The following is a 26,735-nucleotide window of genomic DNA, read 5'->3' on the forward strand; positions in this document are numbered from 1 at the left end:
TAACACATAAGATTTGTTCTACAACTACAAGGTCCTTCTGCTCATCAAAAATTTCGGGAGAGAATTCAACTCCTTCAACCATCTTTAAGCTGACAATCTTAAACTTATCTCTGATCTGCTTTCTGTGCACTCAATTAGCATGCTAGATGAATTTTACAATCGTTGTAATGATAGATTTCCCAGGTGAAAGAACACCGCTAGGAGGTCGCATAAAACAGCTCTTTGGAGCTGTTGTTTGGAATTTGAAAGCAATCGGTGAGTGGCTGACATTTTTGATCCTCACAGCACTTGTGGCCTGTTTTCCTGGTTCATATGGGAAGTAAAGCTTCTTGTCTGGTTTAAAAACTGAACCTGTGCTTGTGCAGAAACAGAGCTCTGACTACAGCTCTAACGAATGCTGAATCACTAGAATTGTCATGTTGCTGTAGGTGAATGCCTGAATTGCAGACTTCAGTTCAGATAGGTGTTTGTGATCATGGCGTCTCTGCACCACGTCCATGTTGGCCTGCTATATGTCGATGAAGGCAATTGTCAATTAAACTGTCTCGCAAGGATTCAGGACAAACACTGTTCAATGCACATCCATGTTGGCCTACCATATGTCACCGGAATTCCCAAAAAAATAGGAGCAACAGTCGTTGTCGCTGAATCGACCCCCCCCTCGTCGACTGAGAAAAACATTCCCTCTATCTCCGTTTTCTTCAACGTAATGAAGTTTTTTGGCCACACAACATAAGACACGAGATGATGTCGTCCACTCATTCCTTCATCCTCTCGTCTTCTGTCTTTCTGGTCGTAACCTTTCACATTATCAATTCCTTCCCTTCCGTTGCGTCATCCTTGTCAACACAACGATTTTGTTCCCTTCAGTCTGAACCTTGAATTGTCACCCTAAGCTCGAACTTCTTCCGCTCCTCCGATGAATTCCCTATTGGTTCTTCCTCCCAAAATCAGAAAAGCACCCCCTCCCATGAATCTCCTGACTGTTATTGGCTGTTTTTTTTTTCTGAGCCGTCGCCTCTTCATCATTTCCTTCCGCCACAGTCGATCCTGCTTTTTTTTTCCATCGTTTTTGATCCTTTCTTTTGCTTTCCTTTAGGTTCCTCTTTTTTTAGAAAAGCGGTCCTAGCCACTTCCAATTGAGGTTTCCCAGGTTTGCTACCAGATGTGTATACTAGCAAATGGTGAGGATAATCTTGAACAAACAATGCATCCCTCTGCAATTTTATTCACAACATACAAGAGAAAAAGTAAAGCTGTTGCACAGGCATCTGTTTATGCATTTCAAAACTCCTGTTGTTACCTTCAAGATCTTTTGTGCCCTCTGTGAAGACCTTTTCAAATTGTCTCACCTATATACAACAGTGGTCCAAATACCTGTTTTCTGATCCCTACATCACCCCACTTTTGACATGCACCCAACACAGTGCTCCACACCACGTCATCAGGTTTAGAAGGCATATTTTCTACTGATACAACAGCCTCGTCTAGCTGGCCAACACGGCCAAGCAGATCAACTAAGCAATTCTGATGCTTAATACTTGGACCAATGCCATACCGGCTACTCATCAGCTCAAAATATTTCTGACCCTGGTCCACAAGACCCATATGACTGCACACAGTAAGCATATTAAGAGATGTAACTCCATCCGGTTGAATATTGTCTTCCCTCATTCTCTCTAACATAAGGAAGACAGCTTCACTCTCACGTAGGTGAGCATAACCAGTAATCAATGCATTCCACATTACCAAGTCTTGTTTCGACATCCCATCAAACACACTCTGAGCATCATCCATGCTTCCACATTTACCATACATGTCAATAAGACCTGCAGCCAGATCAACTTCAATGTTGCTGGGTGCAGCCTTGAGAACTTGAGCATGTATCTTCTTCCCAATTTCCAAAGCTGCTGCATTACCGCAAGCTTTCAACATTGAGACAAGAATTGTGCTGTCAGGTAAGTGGCCCTGTTCTTGCATTTTGGAAACAAGTTTGCACACTTTATCACACTCTCCTTGCTCAGCATAACCCATGATTATGACATTCCACGAGACTGCATCTGGATACACACCTTCCAACTGCATCTCTTGAAAGTGACTCAATGCTTCTTCATAAAGCCCATAATCGGCATATCTTGAAATAAGTGTAGCCCATGAGATTGCATCTCGAGTTACCAATCTATCAAAAACTCCCTGTTCTTCTACAAGCATGTCACATTTAGCATACATCTCAACCAGAGCATTGTTGATTAATTCCTCTTGCTCCAAACCCTCTTCACTATATTTTCCGCATAGAATGAAAGAGCAAACATAACGACTAAGTATGTACAAAGTATCAAATCACACACACAACTTTTGGGTGGTTTTCACACCTCGAATGCGCAGCAATACGACATCCACCCCCTCTAATCCTACGCATCCTCCGGATGGGCCAACTACCCATGATCATTATCATCAAGTTCCACAAACAGATCAATCTCTTCATTATGCATTTTCGGTATATCAACAAGATTATCTGTCATATCATTTGTCTCTTCCATTGAAGTTTCTTCTCGTTGTTCTTCTCTTGCAAATTCTTCCAATGCATAATCTTCATCATCTCTTTTCTTGAAAATCTTGATTCTTTTTCCAGCAATAGGCACTCTAAGCACTGTCCCATCCAATTCTGTCAGCTCATATGTTGCATTATCAAAGACATGTCTGACTATGTACGGCCCAAACCATCTTTTCACCATCTTCCGAAGTGCAGTATGCTGATTTTCAAGGCTGGTATCAAAGACCAATACCCAATCTTCCTCTTCTATTGCTCTAGGCCGCAAGCGATGCCTGCTGTCAAACCTATCCTTATTTCTTAGTCTAGCAACCTTCAACCTGTCAATAGCTAGCTGAATATCCTTTGGTCTCCTCTCCAACTGTCGAATCCGAAGAGCTAAGAGCTCTTCTCTCGTCAAATCCTCCTGCCAAGGTAAAACTGACCAAGTCAAAGCACAAGTCTCAGTCGGCATAACAGGTTTCTGACCATACATCAACTCTGCAGGCATATATCCTGTGATAACACTGTGAGTCGTACGATCAGCCCATAAAGCAAATGGTAGAAGTCTCAGCCATTCTCCAATCCGTCCTCTGCATGCTTTGGCTAATGCTTTCACTATCGGCGGATGCCCTCTTTCACTCTTCCCATTTCCCTCTGGATTGTATGCTGTGGTTAGAGCCAACTTGATTCCTAGCTGAGAGAAAAACTCCCTAGCTTCATCTGCATCCAATTCACCGCGATCCGCAGTGATCTTACCCACACAACCATACCTGCAAAAAATTTCCTCCGATAAGAACTTACACACTGCACTAGTGGTCTTTGTTCTCAAAGATCTGCCCTCAACATGATTGGTAAGATCCTCTCTAGCCAAAACAATATACCTCATCTGCCATAGACCCATAGGCATAGTAACCAAATCAACTACCCATTTATAATGAATGCATAGCGGATAGGTCGGATGAAGCTCATCTCGATGACGCACTACCGAATACATCTAGCAGTCTCTGCAAGTCTCAACAAAGTGAGAAACATCTCTATACATGCCTTTCCACCAATATTTCTCCTTGATTTTCTCATAAGTAGCCCACACTCCTCTATGACCAGCCCAATGACTCTCATGAAACTCCCTCATCACCTGTAACTGTGTCTCTCTATCGCAGACAACCCGCAAAGGTAATCTGCCTCTTTTCTTCGGATGCTTCCAAAGAAATCTGTCCTTAAGAAAATAACCATAGGCTTTCCTTCTGATCTTCTTGAACTCTTCATCTGTCCATTCATCTCTTTTGCTTAGTGCACTAAGGTACCTGCCAATCTGCAACCAATCTCCAACATAGAGTTCTTCTATGAAAGCCACAATATCATAGACATGACAAACATGATCAACCATAGTGGCTGAAATTTCTGCATCATCCTCTTCTGCAAGTAGAGTCTCCTCATCATCATATCTGGCTCTAGACAACATATCTGCCACTGGATTATCCTTCCCTGCTATGTGTTTAAATTTCGGATTTAATGACTTGATGTATGCAATCCATCTCAACATGGCTATATCCGGAGTAGAGCAACTCATGATCATACCAATCAATGGCAAGCAATCTGTCTCTACCACAACTGAAGCTCCAATAAAGTACTCCTTGTCACATTTGAGAGCCGTAACAATCCCCAATAGCTCCCTCTTGATTTGCGGATATCTCCTCTGTCTCTCATTTAGGACTTTCGCCCCAAACCGAATAGCATACCTATTTCCATCTGCATCATCTTGACCCACAACCCAACCTATGCCAATTGGACTAGTGTCAACTGTCAATACAATAGGCCTTCCACAATTATAATCCGCTTTCCTGAGAGTAGGAGCATTCTGCAATAACTTCTTCAATTTCCGCATAGCTCTAGTGTGGCTCTCATCCCAATAGAATTTCTGCCCCTTTCGAAGCAGCTGATATAAACAATCTGCTATGTGTGCAAAATGAGGTATCCAAATCATATAAAATACACAAGCTCCAATGAATCTCCGTACCTCTGAAGTGGTAGAACAATACTCCGCAATCTTGCCTATAGTATTCACCTTATCAGGTGAGGGTTTCCTGCCATAATATCCACACATATGTCCAACAATGACAACCTCATTCACTCCAAAAACAGATTTTTGCCCTGAAAGTGTCAAGTTCACTTCTTCTAACCTGGCCAAAATCTTCTCACATGCTGAAATATGATCAGCCACAAAGGATCTGCATCCCTGCTCATTTAGACTCTCATTTTTCTCTTCTTCTGCACACCCCTTAATGGGCACATCATCCAAGAAAGGCATAGTAAGCTGAGGTATATAATCACGAAGAACCTTATGCATGGCATTCATCATATGCGCAATAGAATTATGGCACCTTGAGGCAAGGTACACATCCTGACAAGCCCAATAGGAGTTCTCATGATGGGTATGTCCCTGCTTTCCAAAGCCAGCTGAAACTGATCATATCCTGAATACAAATCACCTAAAGAATAGATGGCACGTTCAGCAAATGCTTCTGCAAACTCATCCACAACTGGACCTATACCAACATTCCTGATAGTGACTCTGTTCATTGGCTGCATGTCCTGAATAAATCGGAGAGTACCATTCTTCTTTGGAACTGTAAACCACCTGTTTGAGTATGGTGCAGATGAAGGCTCAAGGATTCCCATCTTGATTTTCTCATTCAATAAATCAATCAGATTTGGCAAGTGTGCCTTAGGCACTGGAATAGGTCGGAGATTCCATGGAATATGAGGAATAGTAAAAATGACCATAGGAGCAACAATATCAGGATTCACACATCCAATCTCATGCGAGAAAAAAGTAAATCCCCTTCCATGTCGCTCAAGCATCTCCTGAAAGCATTGCTTCTCTATGGGTAGCAAGAAATCACCATTTCCAATTTTCAATTCAGCAAGAGTCTCTGCTGAAAATTTATGACCAATATGCTCCGGATTCCTCAAAATTGGCTGTTTAGCAGCCCTCTCTATTTGCTGATCACTGTCAGGTGGAAGCGGTACAGCAACCGGCTTCACCTTCTTATCCACAGTTTTGTATTTCGTGTCAACCCTGGCTTCATTATGCTTTTTTGCATTACTCAAATCTTGCTGTAAATCAGCAATTCTGCACTTCAATGGTTGAATATCCTCAGCCCTCTGCTCTATGGACTGCATAGAAACAGCCCTAAACTCTGGATGCTGAAATACTTCAGCAGTAAACTCTGTTGGCTGAAAGTTTTCAGCCCTCTGTGTCTCTGAAAGCTGATCATAACCAGCTGGAAACTCTGTTTGCTGAATTTCTTCAGCACTCAACACTCTTTGCTGAGTTACCTCAGCCTCTGACTCAATCTGTGACACAAAATCTGCAATTTCATGAAACATGTCCAGGGACTACACTAATACATTACTGTGACAATTCTGCATATCAGTTTTCAGTATATCTTCCATCTCTTCCATCGTATCTGTACAAATCATACTGTCATACATCCCATCTATGTGCTCATCATCCTCCAAAATTCCTGCATTTTTCAAAATTTTCTCCTTCCTGCATATATACTGCATGGCAGCTCTAGGCAACCTAGAAGTCTTCTGATAGCTCATCGAACTATTTGCTGAAATCCCAACAAAACCGGAGGAGAAAATACTGCTGCCAGGAGTCGAGAACTCCAATCTCCTCTGCTCTGTACCACCGTCGTCTCGCGAAACGGCGGTACCTAATGAAAACCCGAATCCCTCACAGTGGGCAAAGGTGCATCTCTGAGAGTATCCCTGTTTCTAACATGGTTCACACATACAGTCATAAACTGAACTGCTCTCATGCCATCTTTACTGTGAATCCGTGCATAAGCAGATCCATCGTCCATTACCTTTGTTTCCATGCGCATCTCTGTGATGAATGACTGTCCAAGAATTATGGGATAAGAGCATGAATCCTGCACAAAGAAATGAAAATCCTCCTCTACATCGCCAATAGAAACCTTGACACTAGGACAGGCAGCATACAAATCACCTGCAGTGTTATTGGCGGCTCTCATACGCCACCCATGCTCTACATCCATAGGCCATCTATTACTCTCATAAACTCCACGAACTATGAGATTAATCTCAGAACCATGATCCACCAATGCAACATAAGGCACCTGTTTCTCTCCAATCTTTACCATCGTCTCTGTAGTTGCCCTAGCCCAATGGCTCCGCGAAAAGTGACTACATGGTATCAAGATAGGCTCATCAATTTCAGCATAACGCATAGGCTGAACCCTCTTCTCTACCTGCGGAAAAACAAAAGCATTCTCAACCATAACCTCATCCTCATCCTCATCCAACTCCCCAATCAAAACTCCCTGTGTATCAGTGGTAGACAATACATGTCTTTTCCTCTTCAGGACCTCCTGAAACTGATCCTGAAACTCTCTTTTTGAGATGCCCAAAACCTCAGAAATAGTGAAAGTCACCTCACTGCCAAGTATCTTGTCATTAAAGATTTTCTTCATGTCTGTAGATGTCTCAATATCGGACATCAATCTAAACCCTGGATGCTTTCTCTCTCTAGGCTCTTGCCTCTTTTCTCTCTTTTGAGCATCTTCCATCTGTCGATCTGGCCCTGGTCTTGAAGACGGTCCTGCAGTAGGTGGAGTAACAAACTCACCCCCTCTAGTCTTCTTAGCTACACTTGTATTTTCTTCATCCCGCTTACGCTTCTCCTCAACAAGTGCATCTGCTCCCTAATACTTAGCCAAATAAGCATAAATAGAGTACCTGTCAACAGGCGAATCCCAACCTGTCTCTGATCTGATGCTAGAGCCTGCACTAGTCAAAACAGTTTGCTGAATTTTTCCCTTGTTTGCAGTCTCCATAGCATAAGTCCATAGTGTTGACTGAGTCTCTGATCCCTTCTCAATCTGGACTCCATATGCAGAAGCTTCACCTCTAGCTGTCACATAAGAAGTACGCGCAACCATGTCATCCACTAACTTCTTCATTCCACCTTTACCAAAGTTGGTAGCAAGTGGAGCTTCTGTCTCAGTCAACCAAATCTTACCATCTTGCCCCCAATATACCAAATTCTTCCTCCTTGCATCCTAAAAAGATTCACAATCCCTGCAATGCTGATGGTCCGTATTATCACACCAAATACATCTCCGATCTCTCCTAGGTGCACTAGGAGCACTCCTAGGTGCAGCAGGAGCACTAGAAGAAGTAGTAGGCGCAGTCAAAGCAAACTGCTCTTTCAATTTTCCCACCAACTCCGCTTTAACTGACTCCAGTGTCAAATCTGTTATGCCTTTGATTATGTCATCAAGAGAGGTAGGCACCGATGGAGCAGATGGTTTTGGAGCAGAAGGTGCAGGCATCAGTCGTGAAACAGGAGGAATAGGTGGAGTGGAAACAGTAGGCACTGGCATAGGCCAAGAAACTGGCTGAGGAGGAGAAGAAATAACAAGGATAGAAGTAGGCATAGGAGCAGATGATGGTGTAGGTGTCATGAAACCATTCTATAGGCAAGTCTTCCATATCCTCCTCTTGGTCAAAGTCGAGACTGCATCCTGAGCATCCTGCCAATCCGTTTTAAGACCCATAGGCTTCGTGCGATCCTCAAGAAGCTCACCCAATTCTTCTTGAAGAGCAGGATCTGCAGCTTGCAAGAAAAGCTCAACTTTTTCAACATCCAATGCTCTTTGTTCAATGGCATCAAGCTGACTATACCTCTCTTCAAATTCTCGAATCAACTCTGAAGCAGCTAGACCTTTGTTTGGCATGTAGACCCACTCTCGGAATGACCGCCGAGTAGCCATACCAAAGTCCTCAAGGAAATATTCTTCTTTCAAGGCCTTCTTAAAATCTTGCCAATGTGTATTTTGAATAAAAAGATCAGTCACTTTTGCCCTCAAAGCGGGTGTGACAAGACGAAGGAAGTACTTACTCATAAGTCCAGCTGGGACTCCAAAAAACCCCATCTTGATCTCATATGTCTTCAAATATGCTGAAACATTACGGCCATCAAACAGCTTCTTCTCATTCTCAACTGCTTCAATAGCCTTAGTTGCGCTGTTTGCATTCTCCTGCTCTGAATAGAGTTGCCTTTGCTGAGACAACTGCTGTTGATGCAATTGTTGTTGTTGCTGCATATACAATTGTGTCTGCTGATTTTGAACTGCATATACATGGATATATTTTGCAAAATCTGCTTTAGATCCTCTGTTGAAGTACTTGACGCAGCAGTCATTGATGGAGCTGAAGTAGACGCAGCTGGAATTGTAGAAGAGGCTGAAGTATCTCCCATCCTGAAATTTCTACGACGCTTTCACGTCCGGTTCACAAAAGATGTCGAAGGGTTTGTGAAAGCAATGTCGCAACCACAGAGGACCTTAACTAATTTCAGGATAGAAGATCAATCATACATATAAGCAAGATGAGAGGATTTGTATGTTGTAATAGATCCGCCAAACTCCCAACAAGACCTCATCTATGCAGCAATGATATGACCAAAAGCAAGGTTTCAGCTGAGCATAGAATTCATCCTTCAATAATACAAATCTGGTTATCATCTACAGACAAAAATTTCAGTTTTTAGCTTCTCAATTTCAGAAGTAGGATAATCGAGATCGAGGAATCTAACACATAAGATTTGTTCTACAACTACAAGGTCCTTCTGCTCATCAAAAATTTCGGGAGAGAATTCAACTCCTTCAACCATCTTTAAGCTGACAATCTTAAACTTATCTCCGATCTGCTTTCTATGCACTCAATCAGCATGCTGAATGAATTTTACAATCGTTGTAACTATAGATTTCCCAGGTGAAAGAACACCGCTAGGAGGTCGCATAAAACAGCTCTTTGGAGCTGTTGTTTGGAATTTGAAAGCAATCGGTGAGCGGCTGACATTTTTGATCCTCACAGCACTTGTGGCCTGTTTTCCTAGTTCATATGGGAAGTAAAGCTTCTTGTCTGGTTTAAAAACTGAACCTGTGCTTGTGCAGAAATAGAGCTCTGACTATAGCTCTAACGAATGCTGAATCACTAGAATTGTCGTGTTGCTGTAGGTGAATGCCTGAATTGCAGACTTCAGTTCAGATAGGTGTTTGTGATCATGGCGTCTCTACACCACATCCATGTTGGCCTGCTATATGTCGATGAAGGCAATTGTCAATTAAACTGTCTCGCAAGGATTCAGGACAAACATTGTTCAATGCACATCCATGTTGGCCTGCCATATGTCACCGGAATTCCCAAAAAAATAGGAGCAACAGTCGCTGTCGCTGAATCGATCCCCCCCTCGTCGGACTGAGAAAAACATTCCCTCTATCTCCGTTTTCTTCAACGTAATGAAGTTTTTTGGCCACACAACATAAGACACGAGATGATGTCGTCCACTCATTCCTTCATCCTCTCGTCCTTCTGTCTTTCTGGTCGTAACCTTTCACATTATCAATTCCTTCCCTTCCGTTGCGTCATCCTTGTCAACACAACGATTTCGTTCCCTTCAGTCTGAACCTTGAATTGTCACCCTGAGCTCGAACTTCTTCCGCTCCTCCGATGAATTCCCTATTGGTTCTTCCTCCCAGAATCAGAAAAGCACCCCCTCCCATGAATCTCCTGACTGTTATTGCCTGATTTTTTTTTTCTGAGCCGTCGCCTCTTCGTCGTTTCCTTCCGCCACAATCGATCCTGCTTTTTTTTCCATCGTTTTCGATCCTTTCTTTTTCTTTCCTTTAGGTTCCTCTTTTTTTACAAAAGCGGTCCCAGCCACTCCCAATTGAGGTTTCCCAGGTTTGCTACCAGATGTGTATACCTGCAAATGGTGAGGATAATCTTGAACAAACAATGCATCCCTCTGCAATTTTATTCACAACATACAAGAGAAAAAGTAAAGCTGTTGCACAGGCATCTATTTATGCATTTCAAAACTCCCGTTGTTACCTTCAAGATCTTTTTTGCCCTCTATCAAGACCTTTTCAAACTATCTCACCTATATACAGCAGTGGTCCAAATACCTCTTTTCCGATCCCTACATCACCCCACTTTTGACATGCACCCAACACAGTGGTCCACACCACATCATCAGGTTTAGAAGGCATATTTTCTACTGATACAACAGCCTCGTCTAGCTGGCCAACACGGCCAAGCAGATCAACTAAGCAATTCTGATGCTTAATACTTGGACCAATGCCATACCGGCTACTCATCAGCTCAAAATATTTCTGACCCTGGTCCACAAGACCCATATGACTGCACACAGTAAGCATATTAAGAGATGTAACTCCATCCGGTTGAATATTGTCTTCCCTCATTCTCTCTAACATAAGGAAGACAGCTTCACTCTCACCTAGGTGAGCATAACCAGTAATCAGTGCATTCCACATTACCAAGTCCTGTTTAGACATCCCATCAAACACACTCTGAGCATCATCCATGCTTCCACATTTACCATACATGTCAATAAGACCTGCAGCCAGATCAACTTCAATGTTGCTGGGTGCAGCCTTGAGAACTTGAGCATGTATCTTCTGCCCAATTTCCAAAGCTGTTGCATTACCGCATGACATTCCACGAGACTGCATCTGGACACACACCTTCCAATTGCATCTCTTGAAAGTGACTCAATGCTTCTTCATAAAGCCCATAATCGGCATATCTTGAAATAAGTGTAGCCCATGAGATTGCATCTCGAGTTACCAATCTATCGAAAACTCCCTGTTCTTCTACAAGCATGTCACATTTAGCATACATGTCAACCAGAGCATTGTTGATTAATTCCTCTTGCTCCAAACCCTCTTCACTATATTTTCCGCATAGAATGAAAGAGCAAACATAACGACTAAGTATGTACAAAGTATCAAATCACACACACAACTTTTGGGTGGTTTTCACACCTCGAATGCGCAGCAATACGACACTGTTGGATCCAAATATATTATTCAATGTGCAAAAAGTATTTTATATGATGCAGATTTCTAATTGATCTAGCTAGCTATGTGAGTGCACAATGTAAAGTCCTAGTAAAATACATTTTGTATCATTTACAAGTATTCCACATCAGAAAAACTCAAATTTCTGCAATAAGGATCTTGATGACCTAGACTCAATGATGCACAATAGGGAATTTCCAACTTGATTAACAATCTTTGTATATGACTGAGTACAATAGATGATGCAAACTCAACAATCCAAAAATGGACATTCCAAATGTATCTTTTTGTGAGTGCATGCATTGCATCTTTTGGGTCAAAAGGGTGATGGGAGAAGGCAAGACTCTATTTGAACCTAATGGCTCACGAAAAAACATTTTAGAGTTATCATGTTGTGTGTGCATACCATAGAGTTTGGGTGCATTCTAAAACACCTTGCTATGTTTGTAAGAAGAAAAAATATGAGGGATGAAAGAAGTGAACAATCTATGATAACAAACATCCTACTAGTATCATAAATTTCTTTGTCTTTCCTATGAAGAAAGATGGTGTCTTCTAATGAGATGAAGAGGTACTATGGATCTTTGTCACCTACAACATTGACAAAACCTACCCTAGAATCTGATAAAGCCTCCCATATTTTTCATTTTCTAGGTTTAGAGATTATTCTTACTTTTCTACCTTTGCTTATCATTATCATCAACTTTCTTTTTGGGTGGTTCTTCATTATCATTTGTGGTACTTTTGTCTTTAGCATTTTTATCATGTTGTTCTCTTAAAGTTGTATCAGTTTTAATCTTCTTACCATTTGTGTATTTCCATTTGGCATCCATGTATCTTTGCGACTCACCTTCTTAAATATCTCAACTAGCTAAAAATATTCTATTACAGTTATAGCAAGCATTTATGCCTATGTGATCATGGATTGTTCCCTGCGAGTCATGACACATGTGTGATGTGATTTGAGGATGTTTTTGGCCTAATGTTGCTTCAATTTTGCACAAAGAATTATTGGTGGAAATTGTAGGTTTTTTGTAAATGTATTTGGGAATATACATATATGTCCTGCATGCAGAGAATGAAACCTACTTAGCATACTACTGAACATGGTTGCTATGACATATGTATGGAGATGTTTGCCATGTCTTTTAGTTGAGAAATCATTGATTTTTATAGTCAACTTATTGTCATAAATATGAGGATTGAAATCGTCATGTGCAAAGTGTACTTGGTCTGCAAGGATTCATGCACTATCTAATTCAAACTGCGATGAATACATAGAGTTGCAGAGATGGAAAATGCTGACATGACTGCTAACATAACTCAAATAGTGGGTGAGAAACTCGATAAAAAAAACTATGCTATCTAGAAGTTTAGGATGGAGAACTTTCTCATCAGCAAGGATTATTAGGACTTGGTTACATATGCAAAGGCTGAGCCCAAACTCCCCGACATAGGAATGCAACACTTGACGAGCTTAGGGCACATTGAGCATGGAGATTGAGAGATCTCGTAGGGTATTACATTGGCTATTCCTATGTATTTTTTATGCTATCATTATGTAAATAATGAATTGCAACTCATCAAAGGACGTATGGGATATTCTGATGAGATACTATGGTACCACTACTAGTGCTAGATAAATATAGCTAAAGTAGAAGTTTAACACGATGGACAAGAAAGGATGGTCCATTCAAGACTATGTGACTAAGATAAAGACTATTGTGGATCAACTAGCATCCATTGGGACTAAGGTAGATGATGAGGATTTGGTGGCTATGACCTTGAATGGTCTAGGGCCGGAATATAAGTCCTTTGATATGTCAATTTGAGTCAAGATTGAAATGCCTAACTTTAATGAATCAGTATCTTTGTTTATCCATGAAGAAGTGAAATTAGAGTTGAATATGAGCCCTGGTAGCACTTAAAAATAGAGTTGTAGCTTTTTACTCAAATCAGAGAGGTCGTGATCATCATGGCAAAGCTTGTAGCCATGGCAAGGGAACCTAGAAGCATGCATCTCAGCATGGGCAGAGTTAGCAGGGATTTGTTGGTAGAGGTGGTGGATACTCCCGTGCGAGGGGGAGATCTCAATCCAAGGGTAGAGGATCTTGGCATACTCGGTCTAGTCATAAAAATGCAAACAAGGATAAATATTGTCATTACTTTGGAAAGCATGGCCACATTGCAAAATAGTATTGGAAGAAGCAGGTTGATTAGAAGGGTAGATAGCAAGGTCATTATGCATCTTTTAGTCATGTAGACCTGAGACTAGTGAGAGATTGTTTGCTATGACTTATGTAAGCAATAAGGGAAATTAGCAATCAAGGAAAGTTTGATAATGTCTGGTATATAGATTCTGGTGCCTCAAACTACATGACACCGGATGGTGAGTGGTTTGATAAAACAAGTGCTAATGGCTATGTATGTACTAGAGTTGATTCTTAGCAGCATGACATAGTACACATAGGAATTGTTCCCTTGGTTATGCCGTTTGATGGCACGAAAAAGCAGCTATATGATGTATTGCATGTTCCATCGATCACCAAGAATCTGCTATCTATTGGTTAGATGGTTGAGCAGAACTTGCAGATACAATTTAATAGAGATGGTTTCTTTTCATATAAAGGAGTATGGCGATAGAGGATGCATTGGTTGCTAAAGACCATAGACATGGCAGAATATCTACACTGGATGCGAACATCCGTGAATTGAATGCTGCTATGTTTGCTCATGATGGGGCAAGTATCAGAGACATTGATATATGGCATAAACAAATTAGACATATAAATATCCAAAAGTTAAAAAATATGTAGCATAAGGATCTTGTTATAGAGCTACTAAGGTTTAAATATGCTGATTCGGGACATGTATGCTTAGCATGTTAGTTTCGAAAATAAGCTAGGTTTCCATCTGCAAAAAGCACACGGAATAACAGTAGGCTGTTACATCTTGTGCACCACTCAAATGTCCAGGGATCTGCTCATAATGTATCACTTGGTGGGTCTAGATACTATGTGACTTTTGTAGATGACTATAGCAGGTACACATAGACATACATATTAAGGCATAAAGATGAGGTGTTGGATAGCTTTATGGATTTTAAGGCTCATGTTGAAAAAAAGCTTTAATTGTTATGTCTCATTGTCACATGCCTACCTAACCATTCCCTAGCAACATGTTTTAGTGGTCCATTGGGGTACTATCCTAGATGACTTTGCTTGGCACTCATCGCGAGAATGCAGAGGGTCTATCATCTAAGTTTCCTAGAGCCCACCTTGTAACGGAAGGTACTGGCTATCCCCATGAGGATCAACCTACAAGCTCACGGTCCTAATTAATTCTCAATGCATCACCTAGATCCATCAGAGGTGTCCCACAAGGGCTTCTTGTCCGATTGGAGCAATTGTAGTTACCCTTGGTTCATGGAGTGCAACACTTTTTTCCAATAACTAGTTAGGATTCAAGGAACCTTAACGGAGTTCTGGCATAGTCGCCGCACCTTTCCCCTACAATAATTACTGATCAAGGTTTTAAGACCTAGCCCTAAGTAAGTCAACACTCGACTCTACCTAATTTTTCCTAATTAACATTTGGTTCAATCTCTTGAGAGAAGCTCCCAGCTTATCGAGACCACCCATCCATATAGGATAGATCAGGGGTCTTGCCAACCCGCTTCCCACAAATAGTTTTCTTTAGTTTTCTAATTACATATCACATTAAGTGTAACATGTCCACTTGTTCGTTCGCAGGACACGTCTTAGTAGCCCATCGGGAAGAGAGCCTAGAAAGCTTTGCCCGGCACTCCCATGGAATGTTACGACATTTGCGATCTAGGTCTTTCCAAGTCTACCACGTAGCGGAAGTCCTCTGACCGTTCCCACTTAGGACCGACCTGAATTAGGGTTTTTCCTAGTGGTCAAACTCCTAGAACGGCAGCTAGTGTCGAACCCCAGGTGAACTACTTTATGCAAAAATGTCAGGGTCGAAGCAGATTCATGCAACACTTGGTTCAAGGAGAATGGGAAACGAGAGGGATGCAAAGCTCGACCTCTCTGCCCATAAGGCATAGTCCCATTTCATTTCCCTAAAATAGCATAAATCGGGATCCTAGTAATCTAGACTTAAGGTCAACACCCTTGCTGTTCATTTCCTTTGAGAAAAGTTCCCTGCTGTCAATTTCATTTGAGAAAAGTTCCCGGCCAACCGGGACCACCCATTCGTAGGATAGATCCATGGCCACATCCACCACACTTTCCTCAGGGTTGCTTTAGTTTTCTAACTACCTACCACTTTTAGTTGGACATGCAAAAACAGCTTCCTTAATTAGCGAATTAGACACCGATTTCTTCACGTAATCTTAGCACTTATCATAGAAAAACATTTTCAAACAAGTTCCTTTACATCAATTGATCTTATTTATCTTTGGAATACATCCATATAATCCATAATCCGCCCGAAGGCAATCCATAATCTGCCCGAAGGCTATCCAGGAATCCACAGGGATTACTAATCCAAGATTCCACCCGTAGACTAGTATGCGGGCCTCGAGATCCAATCCCGAGTCACGTTGGCCTCTTGTGCAGGGCCCGGAAGGCAAGGGATTTACGGCCAGAGCCCCCCTGGCACCCAAGCATCCTCCTGCTCCAAGTAGCACCCAATGGAGAGACCTCTCGCGACAGGTTCAGTCCACGTTCCCGACGCGGCTCTAGGGTCAGCAGGAAGACAGTCGGGGGTAACTGATGCTTCCTCTCCCTTCAGGCCTTCAACCTGAAGTATTAATTATCTTTCCAACCTTAGTTCCTTGAGCAAACAATGCAAACAGTGCTCCTAAACTGTTACAAACACAATCAATCCAGTGGTCGTTTAATTGGCCAACTACTAAGGAGTGAATCCTTCTCTCCGAATGCATCCAGCATTCGATCCGAGATCAATTGCAACTTGGCAAGATCCCCCAAGGCTTTGTTTGTTCACCCTTGTGTCCTTGGGTTAGGGTCATACGCTGTCAACCCAAATTAACCAACACCTTAGGTTTCTTAAGTTAAGACAGTGAATCCTGGCAACCATGTCGCTTTAACTTGATTGATCCTTTGCTTGCCAAGCAAATACATAACTTCCCTTAACTTGGCAAATCAGCCCAAGAAAGGTGATGTAACAGGATGTCTACTCATCCTCTTGTAAGTAAGACTTGCGCTAGAACCTGCCAACCTCATACCAAGGGATGGCAAATCTATCTTGTGATTAAACCACAAGGCCATGCGACGTTGCAACTTGCTGCACAAGTGTCGCACCTAACTCATGGGATCATTTCACCCATTGAATGGCGTTTCTTGGTCAAGGAATTTTGTTTAGACGAGATGCAGAGTTTGGGGTGTCTTCTTACCCAACCCAACCCTAATTGTACTAGGCCGGGTTTCCAAACTCAATCCGAGTTTTAGCATTAGGTCGATCGATCCTTAGGGTAGAAACCCTAGATCGTTGTTTGCATGGGTGTCCAATTGACCCAAAAATTCCGTGAATGTGGGTAGGAACTTTGGGTTTGAGGGTTTCGACTTAGCATCCAAGTATGATACTAGGCTGCATTTTTAAGGTGCCAAGCCCTAGCTAGTACTTGAGGTGTTTATCGTATCGACTAGTTATGCCTATACAAATCCCTAACGGTTATAATATTACAAGTGATTTAGCTAATTTGTTCTACTTGTCTTGCGACAAGGACGATCCTTTCCTAGAGATGCTAAACTTGTTCAAAAGATGTAAAATAGATGCAACATGTGATTCATTACTTTTAGGCAACTATAAGGATTGCAATAACCCTTCTCTTTCCTTGCTAAAGTCGGAACGAATGATAATTTGGAGAATAACTTACATAGGACGTACTAGGATTTACATTAAGGAACTATGCCTACAACCTTTTGTCTAGGCAATTTAATTTCATGCTCTGATAAGCCATGCAACCTTTCCTAAATGCAATCCTTGATGAATGAATTTTTCACATGATGAATATGTAACAACCGGGACCACCCATTCGTAGGACAGATCCATGGCCACATCCACCACACTTTCCTCAGGGTTGCTTTAGTTTTCTAACTACCTACCACTTTTAGTTGGACATGCAATAACAGCTTCCTTAATCAGCGAATTAGACATCGATTTCTTCACGTAATCTTAGCACTTATCATAGAAAAACATTTTCAAACAAGTTCCTTTACATCAATTGATCTTATTTATCTTTGGAATACATCCATATAATCCATAATCCGCCCGAAGGCAATCCATAATCCGCCCGAAGGCTATCCAGCAATCCACAGGGATTACTAATCCAAGATTTCGCCCGTAGACTAATATGCGGGCCTCGAGATCCAATCCCGAGTCACGTTGGCCTCTTGTGCAGGGCCCGGAAGGCAAGGGATTTACGGCCAGAGCCCCCCTGGCACCCAAGCGTCCTCCTGCTCCAAGTAGCACCCAATGGAGAAACCTCTCGCGACAGGTTCAGTCCATGTTCCCGACGCGGCTCTAGGGTCAGCAGGCAGACAGTCGGGGGTAACTGATACTTCCTCTCCCTTCAGGCCTTCAACCTGAAGTATTAATTATCTTTCCAACCTTAGTTCCTTGAGCAAACAATGCAAACAGTGCTCCTAAACTGTTACAAACACAATCAATCCAGTGGTCGTTTAATTGGCCAACTACTAAGGAGTGAATCCTTCTCTCCGAATGCATCCAGCATTCGATCCGCGATCAATTGCAACTTGGCAAGTTCCCCCAAGGATTTGTTTGTTCACCCTTCTGTCCTTGGGTTAGGGTCATACGCTGTCAACCCAAATTAACCAACACCTTAGGTTTCTTAAGTTAAGACAGTGAATCCTGGCAACCATGTCGCTTTAACTTGATTGATCCTTTGCTTGCCAAGCAAATACATAACTTCCCTTAACTTGGCAAATCAGCCCAAGGAAGGTGATGTAATAGGATGTCTACTCATCCTCTTGTAAGTAAGACTTGCGCTAGAACCTGCCAACCTCATACCAAGGGATGGCAAATCTATCTTGTGATTAAACCACAAGGCCATGCGACGTTGCAACTTGCTGCACAAGTGTCGCACCTAACTCATGGGATCATTTCACCCATTGAATGGCGTTTCTTGGTCAATGAATTTTGTTTAGACGAGATGCAGAGTTTGGGGTGTCTTCTTACCCAACCCAACACTAATTGTACTAGGCCGGGTTTCCAAACTCAATCCGAGTTTTAGCATTAGGTCGATTGATCCTTAGGGTAGAAACCCTAGATCGTTGTTTGCATGGGTGTCCAATTGACCCAAACATTCCGTGAATGTGGGTAGGAACTTTGGGTTTGAGGGTTTCGACTTAGCATCCAAGTATGATACTAGGCTGCATTTTTAAGGTGCCAAGCCCTAGCTAGTACTTGAGGTGTTTATCGTATCGACTAGTTATGCCTATACAAATCCCTAACGGTTATAATATTACAAGTGACTTAGCTAATTTGTTCTACTTGTCTTGCGACAAGGACGATCCTTTCCTAGAGATGCTAAACTTGTTCAAAAGATGTAAAATAGATGCAACATGTGATTCATTACTTTTAGGCAACTATAAGGATTGCAATAACCCTTCTCTTTCCTTGCTAAAGTCGGAATGAACGATAATTTGGAGAATAGCTTACATAGGACCTACTAGGATTTACGTTAAGAAACTATGCCTACAACCTTTTGTCTAGGCAATTTAATTTCATGCTCTGATAAGCCATGCAACCTTTCCTAAATGCAATCCTTGATGAATGAATTTTTCACATGACGAATATGTAACAACCGGGACCACCCATTCATAGGACAGATCCATGGCCACATCCACCACACTTTCCTCAGGGTTGCTTTAGTTTTCTAAATACCTACCACTTTTAGTTGGACATGCAAAAACAACTTCCTTAATTAGCGAATTAGACACCGATTTCTTCACGTAATCTTAGCACTTATCATAGAAAAACATTTTCAAACAAGTTCCTTTACATCAATTGATCTTATTTATCTTTGGAATACATCCATATAATCCATAATCCGCCCGAAGGCAATCCATAATCCGCTCGAAGGCTATCCAACAATCCACAGGGATTACTAATCCAAGATTCTGCCCGTAGACTAGTATTCAGGCCTCGAGATCCAATCCCGAGTCACGTTGGCCTCTTGTGTAGGGCCCGGAAGGCAAGGGATTTACGGCCAGAGCCCCCCTGGCACCCAAGCGTCCTCCGGCTCCAAGTAGCACCCAATGGAGAGACCTCTCGCGACAGGTTCAGTCCACGTTCCCGACGCGGCTCTAGGGTCAGCAGGCAGACAGTCGGGGGTAACTGATACTTCCTCTCCCTTCAGGCCTTCAACCTGAAGTATTAATTATCTTTCCAACCTTAGTTCCTTGAGCAAACAATGCAAACAGTGCTCCTAAACTGTTACAAACACAATCAATCCAGTGGTCGTTTAATTGGCCAACTACTAAGGAGTGAATCCTTCTCTCCGAATGCATCCAGCATTCGATCCGAGATCAATTGCAACTTGGCAAGATCCCCCAAGGCTTTGTTTGTTCACCCTTGTGTCCTTGGGTTAGGGTCATACGCTGTCAACCCAAATTAACCAACACCTTAGGTTTCTTAAGTTAAGACAGTGAATCCTGGCAACCATGTCGCTTTAACTTGATTGATCCTTTGCTTGCCAAGCAAATACATAACTTCCCTTAACTTGGCAAATCAGCCCAAGAAAGGTGATGTAACAGGATGTCTACTCATCCTCTTGTAAGTAAGACTTGCGCTAGAACCTACCAACCTCATACCAAGGGATGGCAAATCTATCTTGTGATTAAACCACAAGGCTATGCGACGTTGCAACTTGCTGCACAAGTGTCGCACCTAACTCATGGGATCATTTCACCCATTGAATGGCATTTCTTGGTGACAGTTACAGAGACAGTAACAAATACAGAGCCAGAGCCAGAGGCAGAAGCACAGTCAGAACTGGTGACAGAAGCAGAAGCACATGCAGAGGCAGAAGATCTATTCTTCTCCTACAAAGCCTCTACAGAAGCATAGATAGAGCCTTTAGAGGAAGAGGATGAAACTGATGAGAAAGAAAATGAAGTAGACTATGAAAGTGCAGATGAAGAATTTCCTCTGATAGAGGATGATCTGGTTGATGTCCCTACAGAGACCTCACAGACTGAAGATCTCAGGGTGTTGGATGGAATGACCATGACTGTGGTTCCATTTGGGTTGATCAATGGACCACAAAGTATGCAGAATCTATATAAGTAGTGGATTAAAAGCATAAAAAATAAGTTCACCAATGGCTCCTGCGGCCTTGACTGTTCAGTCCAAAGAAAAGATGATGATGATGCCCCTTGCCAACAGAAGCTAGAGCCGCCAGAGTCCCAGCCTCTTGCAGGTCCGTGCTATGTGACATTCCTGGACGCATCCTCTGAAGATGAATCCCTAAGTCCAGAAGAAATTACCACTCACACCAAAGCAAACAAAGCTCCGATCCCCTTCCAGTAACCTAAACAGATGAATAAGTCATCTGTACAAAAGGAGGACACTAGTTCTAGTGGAAGATCAAACGAGGATACTACTCTCTTGAAAGAGTCGGACCTCTATCCAGAAGAAATCCGTAGGACATTTATCTGCGAAGTGGAAGGTGAAAGACAAGTAACGTTTCTGGATGCTGAGGGTATTGAACGTCACCTCAAAGTGGGTCTCAATCTTCCAAAAGAAGAACTAGTGGTCTTGTGAGACCTACTCAAGGAGAACTTAGATGTGTTCGCTTGGCCCTATAAAGACCTAAAGGGGATTGATCCCACAGTATGTCAACATCACATTGACCTAGAGCCCGATGACAAACTTGTAAGGCAAAGAAAAAGGTGGATGAATCCTAATTATTCTCTTCTAGTGAAGGCCGAATTATTAAAACTTCTTGAAGCAGAGTTCATCTATCCCGTGGCTAACAGTGAATGGGTTTCGCCCATTGTGGTAGTACCCAAGAAGAATGGGAAACTTCGTATATGTGTCGACTTTCGAAAGCTCAATTCGAAGACGAAGAAGGATCATTTCCCTATTCCTTTTATAGACCAACTATTAGACACAGTGGCAGGCCATGAGCTGTATTCCCTCTTGGATGGATTCAACGGATATAACCAAGTCCAAATCACAGAAGAGGACCAATCCAAAATAACCTTCACCACACAATATCCACCCACCAGACAGAAGCAGAACAGATACATCTTAGTATGCACGGATTATGTTACAAAGTGGTGTGAAGCTAAAGCCCTGAAGTGGGACGATGGTAACAGCGTAGCCCTGTTCATGTACAAGAATATTATCGCCCGTCTTGGCAGTCCCCTTGAGCTGGTAAGTGACAAAGGTACTCATTTCCTTAACAAAATTATGGAGGAGTTGACGGAACTGTATAAGATCCGACATCGTAAGTCCACTCCTTATTACCCTAGAGCCAACGGCCAAGTTGAAGTCACCAATCGCATCCTTTGCTCAATTCTGACAAGAACGATTGCCGCACATCGTCGTGACTGGGACAATCGACTTAGAGAGGCTCTATGGGTGTACAGAATCTCTCATAAGGCAACTACAGGACAAACCTCTTTCCAGCTAGTGTATGGTACAAAAGCCGTTTTCCCTGTTGAGCTAGAATTTCCCTCCTTGCGAGTGGCAGTTAAAGAACGCTTGGGAGATAGTGAGTCACTGCAACGTCGTCTCTTGCACTTGGAATACTTGGACGAGATACGGCAGATGGCCCTACAGTGCATGGAAACCACTCAAGCGCGATGCAAGGCCTATCATGATAGTTTCATCAAGCACAAGAAGTTCAAAGAAGGTGATCTTATCCTAGCCTATGATTCGAGATTTGGCAAGTTTCCTAATGGCTCTATTCAGGTACAGACCGTTGATGGGCCCGTACAAGGTACTGGCCGTCAATCCTAATGGCTCTATTCAGGTACAGACTGTTGATGCCTCTGATGATCCTTTCCTGATCAATAGCTATCGCCTGAAGATGTACTTCCCTCCCTGGGGATCTTGACAATCACAGTCGACCTACCCTTTCCCTTTTGGGCAGCACACTGTCCTTCTTGTCGTGCTTCTGATAGCCATTATGATTCTCCTCATGAGGCGGTCTCGTTCTGCTATCCCCTCGCAGAAACATCTCAACTCGACATTGTTCTCTTCTCATTTGATTCAACAACGGTGGCGAGGTTGGTCCTGATATATGGTATTTCTACCATTCTCTTTCTTACGGGAAAAAAAAACCACAAGAAGAAACAAAAAAAAAGAAAAGAAAAAAAAGGAAAAAGAAGAAGAAAAAAAAGAAAAGACAAGAAAAGAAAAGAAAAAAACAACAAACAAAACTGTTATGGGAGAAAAGGAAGAAATTCCCTGTCATAACATGCCTCGTTCCAAGAAAAGGTGAAAACACCCTTGGGCGGGAAGCTGACTATGGAAAATGTAGTAAAACCCTGCAGTTCAGGAGAGCTGACTCATCAGCAGACCCTCTTCAGCAAGTAATTTGAAGCCACCTCCCTTGGTGCGCTGTTTCTGCAATATCAGTCCATCTACCCTTCTTAACAGACGACTCTTCTTACAAGTCATTGAAGTACGAGACTTGTTGGCTGCCTCCCTGGGTACGCCTCGTCTTCAAGATCCTGAGACAACACAGCTGACATAATCTTCATCACCAACACCTAGAGTGATGTGAGCTTTCATCCTAACAGGATAGGGACGTGAGTATGGGCTGCCCTCTGTATCTATCAGAGAGTGAGACAAAGGGTGGGGTGAGTGACCAGTCTTTCCCTTCCAATTAAATGAGAGGTGAGATGTGTGTACGGAGTGTTGCATGCACGGGATGGGCCTCTCAATGCACAATGCATGATCTATTTCATTTGCACTGCACTATAAGGCTCCCTGGCCTTCCTTCTTGCACTATATGCTGGCACAGGGTGGGATGCACAGTTGCACCATTAAATACGCACAAGGCATACAACCTCTGTACAAGTGACCGTGAGGATTACATCAATGGGTTTCAGGAAAGGGCTGCCCTCTATATCTTTGAACCGAGCGTGAGACAGATGGTGGACTGAGTGTGACTGGCGTTTCTTCAATCAATTATCGAGAGATGAGAATTGAGAGATGTTACGATCCTTGGAGTCAGGTACATTCCCATTTTCCTATGCACCCACGGGCTGGGTTTCTGCCATCAGCACAGGACACATCACTCTGTTCTATACATTGCACTACAAGGCTCCCTAGCCCTTCTCCTTGCACCTATGCCAGAGGGGTTGGACGCACTGATGCACCATCAATTGTGCACCCTGGCATACTCCCTCTGCATCATTTCTTTGTCAATTCCTAAACCGGGTGTGAGCTATGGGTTTCATCATTATTTCCTCTAGTGATATTAGTCATGGGGCGAGTGCCTGCTCTTTCATTCCATTTGAGTGATCATGAGTTGAGTGCAATATCCCTCGCCATCGACAAACTCCCTGTGATTCTTTCAACTAGCTACCTCCTTGGGTGCTGCCGCTTGGTCCCTACCACGAAGGACAAGGGACGTGTGCTGTGAAGATACCTTGTTACCTCCTACAACCAACGACGCATCCTCAATCGTCGACATTCCTTCTCGGCAATATGGGCCAAGTTTTTCTAACCATACAACTTCTATTTCTCAGTACCGGTTATGTCTTAAGTGTGGGGACATTATGGTTGGTCTGATGTGAGGTACCAAGTCCTTGAAGTTTGGTTTACCCTTTCTGCTAAGGTCTTAAGTGTGGGGACACATCCCTGCATGTCCATGATGCATACCCCCATGTATATACCCTGTTCTAATCATACATCTATGCCATGATTTCATTTTACCCTGATGGGGTCCCTTCTCCACCCTTACGTTCTATTTGACCCTATCCTCGGGGTTGTTCCTTGACCATTTGCCCTTATTCTTAGTTTTGCGCCTCCTTCATACCAACAGACCTTACGTTCACCGGAAACTCAATCCAACCTTACAACCCTGTTTGTCCCTTCGAACTACCTATTTTTCCTTTTTACCAACCCCTGTTCCGACGCACGACTCTCAATTTATTAATTTTTTACGTAATTCCTGTAAATTGGACAGTTTTCCATGTGAACGCATCATTATTGCTTTGGAACCCTGATCTGATGCACCAGCCCTGTCTTACCCATTCTCCTTGACATTTTTCATTTTTACTCTGTGTCATTCTGATGCACGGTTGATCCGTTATTAATTTTTACGGGTTTTCAAGTCTTTTTCGTGCCTATTTTTTACATTTATCCATGTGAACCTATCATATTTTCACCAGAATTCCAATTTGATTTGATAGTTGTGTCTTGCTACACCTTTCCCCCATTTTTTCATTTTTCCTCCCCCCTCTTCTGATTGCCGGATTTTAGTTATTAATTTTTTCGAGCGTTTTTAAATGCATTTTTCGGGTTTTTTTCACGTGAACCCATCCTAATTTTCCCCAAACTGAGTTTTGATGCACTAACCCTGTGTATTCCTTTTTTTGGACATTTTTTCTTTTTACCGCCTGCTATTCCGATGCACGATTTTTCCCGTATTAATTTACGAGTCCATTTTAGGGGTTTTTTCCATGTGAACGCATCCCATCTCGATCGGAACTGTGTTTTCTCATGATAGGGTTGTCGGACACATTGTTCTGCCCACTTTTCCTTCTTTTCGCACTTCGTTCCGATGCGCGGATTTTTCGATATTAATGCCCGTATGTGTTTTCGGGTTTTGTTTTTTACGTTTTTTCCATGTGAACACCTTGATTTTGTCCCGGAACCCGTGTTGCATGTTTCCAATATTTTTCCCGCATCTCCCAGCCCATTTTTCCTTTTTACGAATTTTTGATCCAACACACGGTTTGGATTTTATTATTTTTTCTTCATTTTTCTCGTTAACCGCGTTTCTCGCCTCGCACATGAACACTTTTGTTTTTTATTTCACGCACCTCGCGATGCCCCATGGCGTCCGTGGCTAGTGCATCCCCGTCCCTGCCCGTGTGACCCTGTCACTGCAAATTTTTTTTACCCCTGCCCGTGCATGCGCGCGGGCCGGGGGTGTGTTCCCTGCCTCTCCATTTTCCATTTTTAATTTATTTTTATTTTTTTCCATTAAAAAACCAACATAGCAAGAAAAAAAAAACCTTATCTCGAACAAGAAAAAGAAAAGGAAAAAAAAAAACCAAAACACAAAGAATCAAGAAAAAAAACAGAACAAACAAACACTCAACTATATAATCATAATAATACATTTAAAAATAAAAAAATAAAAAATAAAGAAATAATAATAATTTTTTAAAAAAGACACAACAATAGGTTTTCATCATTGCAAGTAACCCAAAGAAAAAAAAAACAAGAAAAAGAGACAAAAAAAAAGAAAGACACACAGACAAAGAAAAAAGAAAAAAGAAAAAAGAAAAACAAAAGAAAGAGAAAAAAAAAAACATACCTGTGGCCGTTGAGATCCAGCGTGCCTGCCTCTTCCTCCTCCCCTCCTTCTCCATCCTCTTCCTCTCCCTCTTCTTCTTCCTCTTCCTTCTCTTCCATCCTTCTCCTCCTTTTTTCTCTCCCCCCCTGTTGATCGCCGCCCTGCCATCGCCTGCTGCTCCCTCGACCGCCTGCGCCCTCCTTGGCGGCCACCACTGACTCCACCTCCTCTCCCTCCTTGACCGCCACCACAGACGCCATCGCCTGCTGCTCCCTCCATCGCCTGCGCCCTCCTCGGCCGCCACCACTGACTCCACCTCCTCTCCCTCCTCCGCTGCCACCACCGACTCCACCACCTCCTCCTCCTTCTCCTTCTTCCCCCTCCTCCTCCTCCTCCCCTCACCACCTCCACCTCTTTCTCCTTCTCCCTCTCCTCCTCCCCCCACCACCTAAGTGCCAGGTTGGTTTACCTAACCTAATTTTGGTTAACCTAACCTAATTTTGGTTACACTAACCTAAATTTGGTTACACTAATCTAATTTTGGTTCCTACATGGCTAAATTTTTATTTTTTTTCCTTCATCACATATCCATGTGCTATATATCTTGATTTCATTATTATTATTTTAAACACAAAAACAAAAACAAAAACAAAAACAAACCACAAACAAATTTAAAAAAAACAAAAAAAAACTAATAAACCAAACCACACTATAAAAACAAAACAAACACACCTAAACTATAACACAACCACAATACAAAATTAAAAATTAACAATAAATTACAAAT

At 42.4% G+C, this 26,735-nt stretch overlaps 1 protein-coding gene and 1 pseudogene across 1 annotated transcript; both read right to left on the reverse strand.

Annotated features, from left to right (window-relative positions):
• Window positions 1-379: 379 nt before the first annotated feature.
• LOC148019188 (pentatricopeptide repeat-containing protein At2g34400 pseudogene) lies at window positions 380-2,085 on the reverse strand (annotated as a pseudogene).
• An 8,060-nt stretch (window positions 2,086-10,145) lies between these two features.
• On the reverse strand, window positions 10,146-11,088 carry LOC148019189 (putative pentatricopeptide repeat-containing protein At1g68930). The gene is made up of 2 exons (XM_087701315.1): window positions 10,537-11,088; window positions 10,146-10,376 (listed from the first exon to the last, which is right to left on the reverse strand). The coding sequence occupies exons 1-2, from the start codon at window positions 11,086-11,088 to the stop codon at window positions 10,146-10,148; spliced, it is 783 nt and encodes a 260-aa protein (XP_087557441.1).
• Between the last annotated feature and the right edge of the window lie 15,647 nt (window positions 11,089-26,735).

This window comes from Lygodium microphyllum, chromosome 20, assembly GCF_053477565.2.
Source record: "Lygodium microphyllum isolate KBCC chromosome 20, Lygodium_microphyllum_v1.1.10, whole genome shotgun sequence".
NCBI classification, from domain to species: domain Eukaryota; kingdom Viridiplantae; phylum Streptophyta; class Polypodiopsida; order Schizaeales; family Lygodiaceae; genus Lygodium; species Lygodium microphyllum.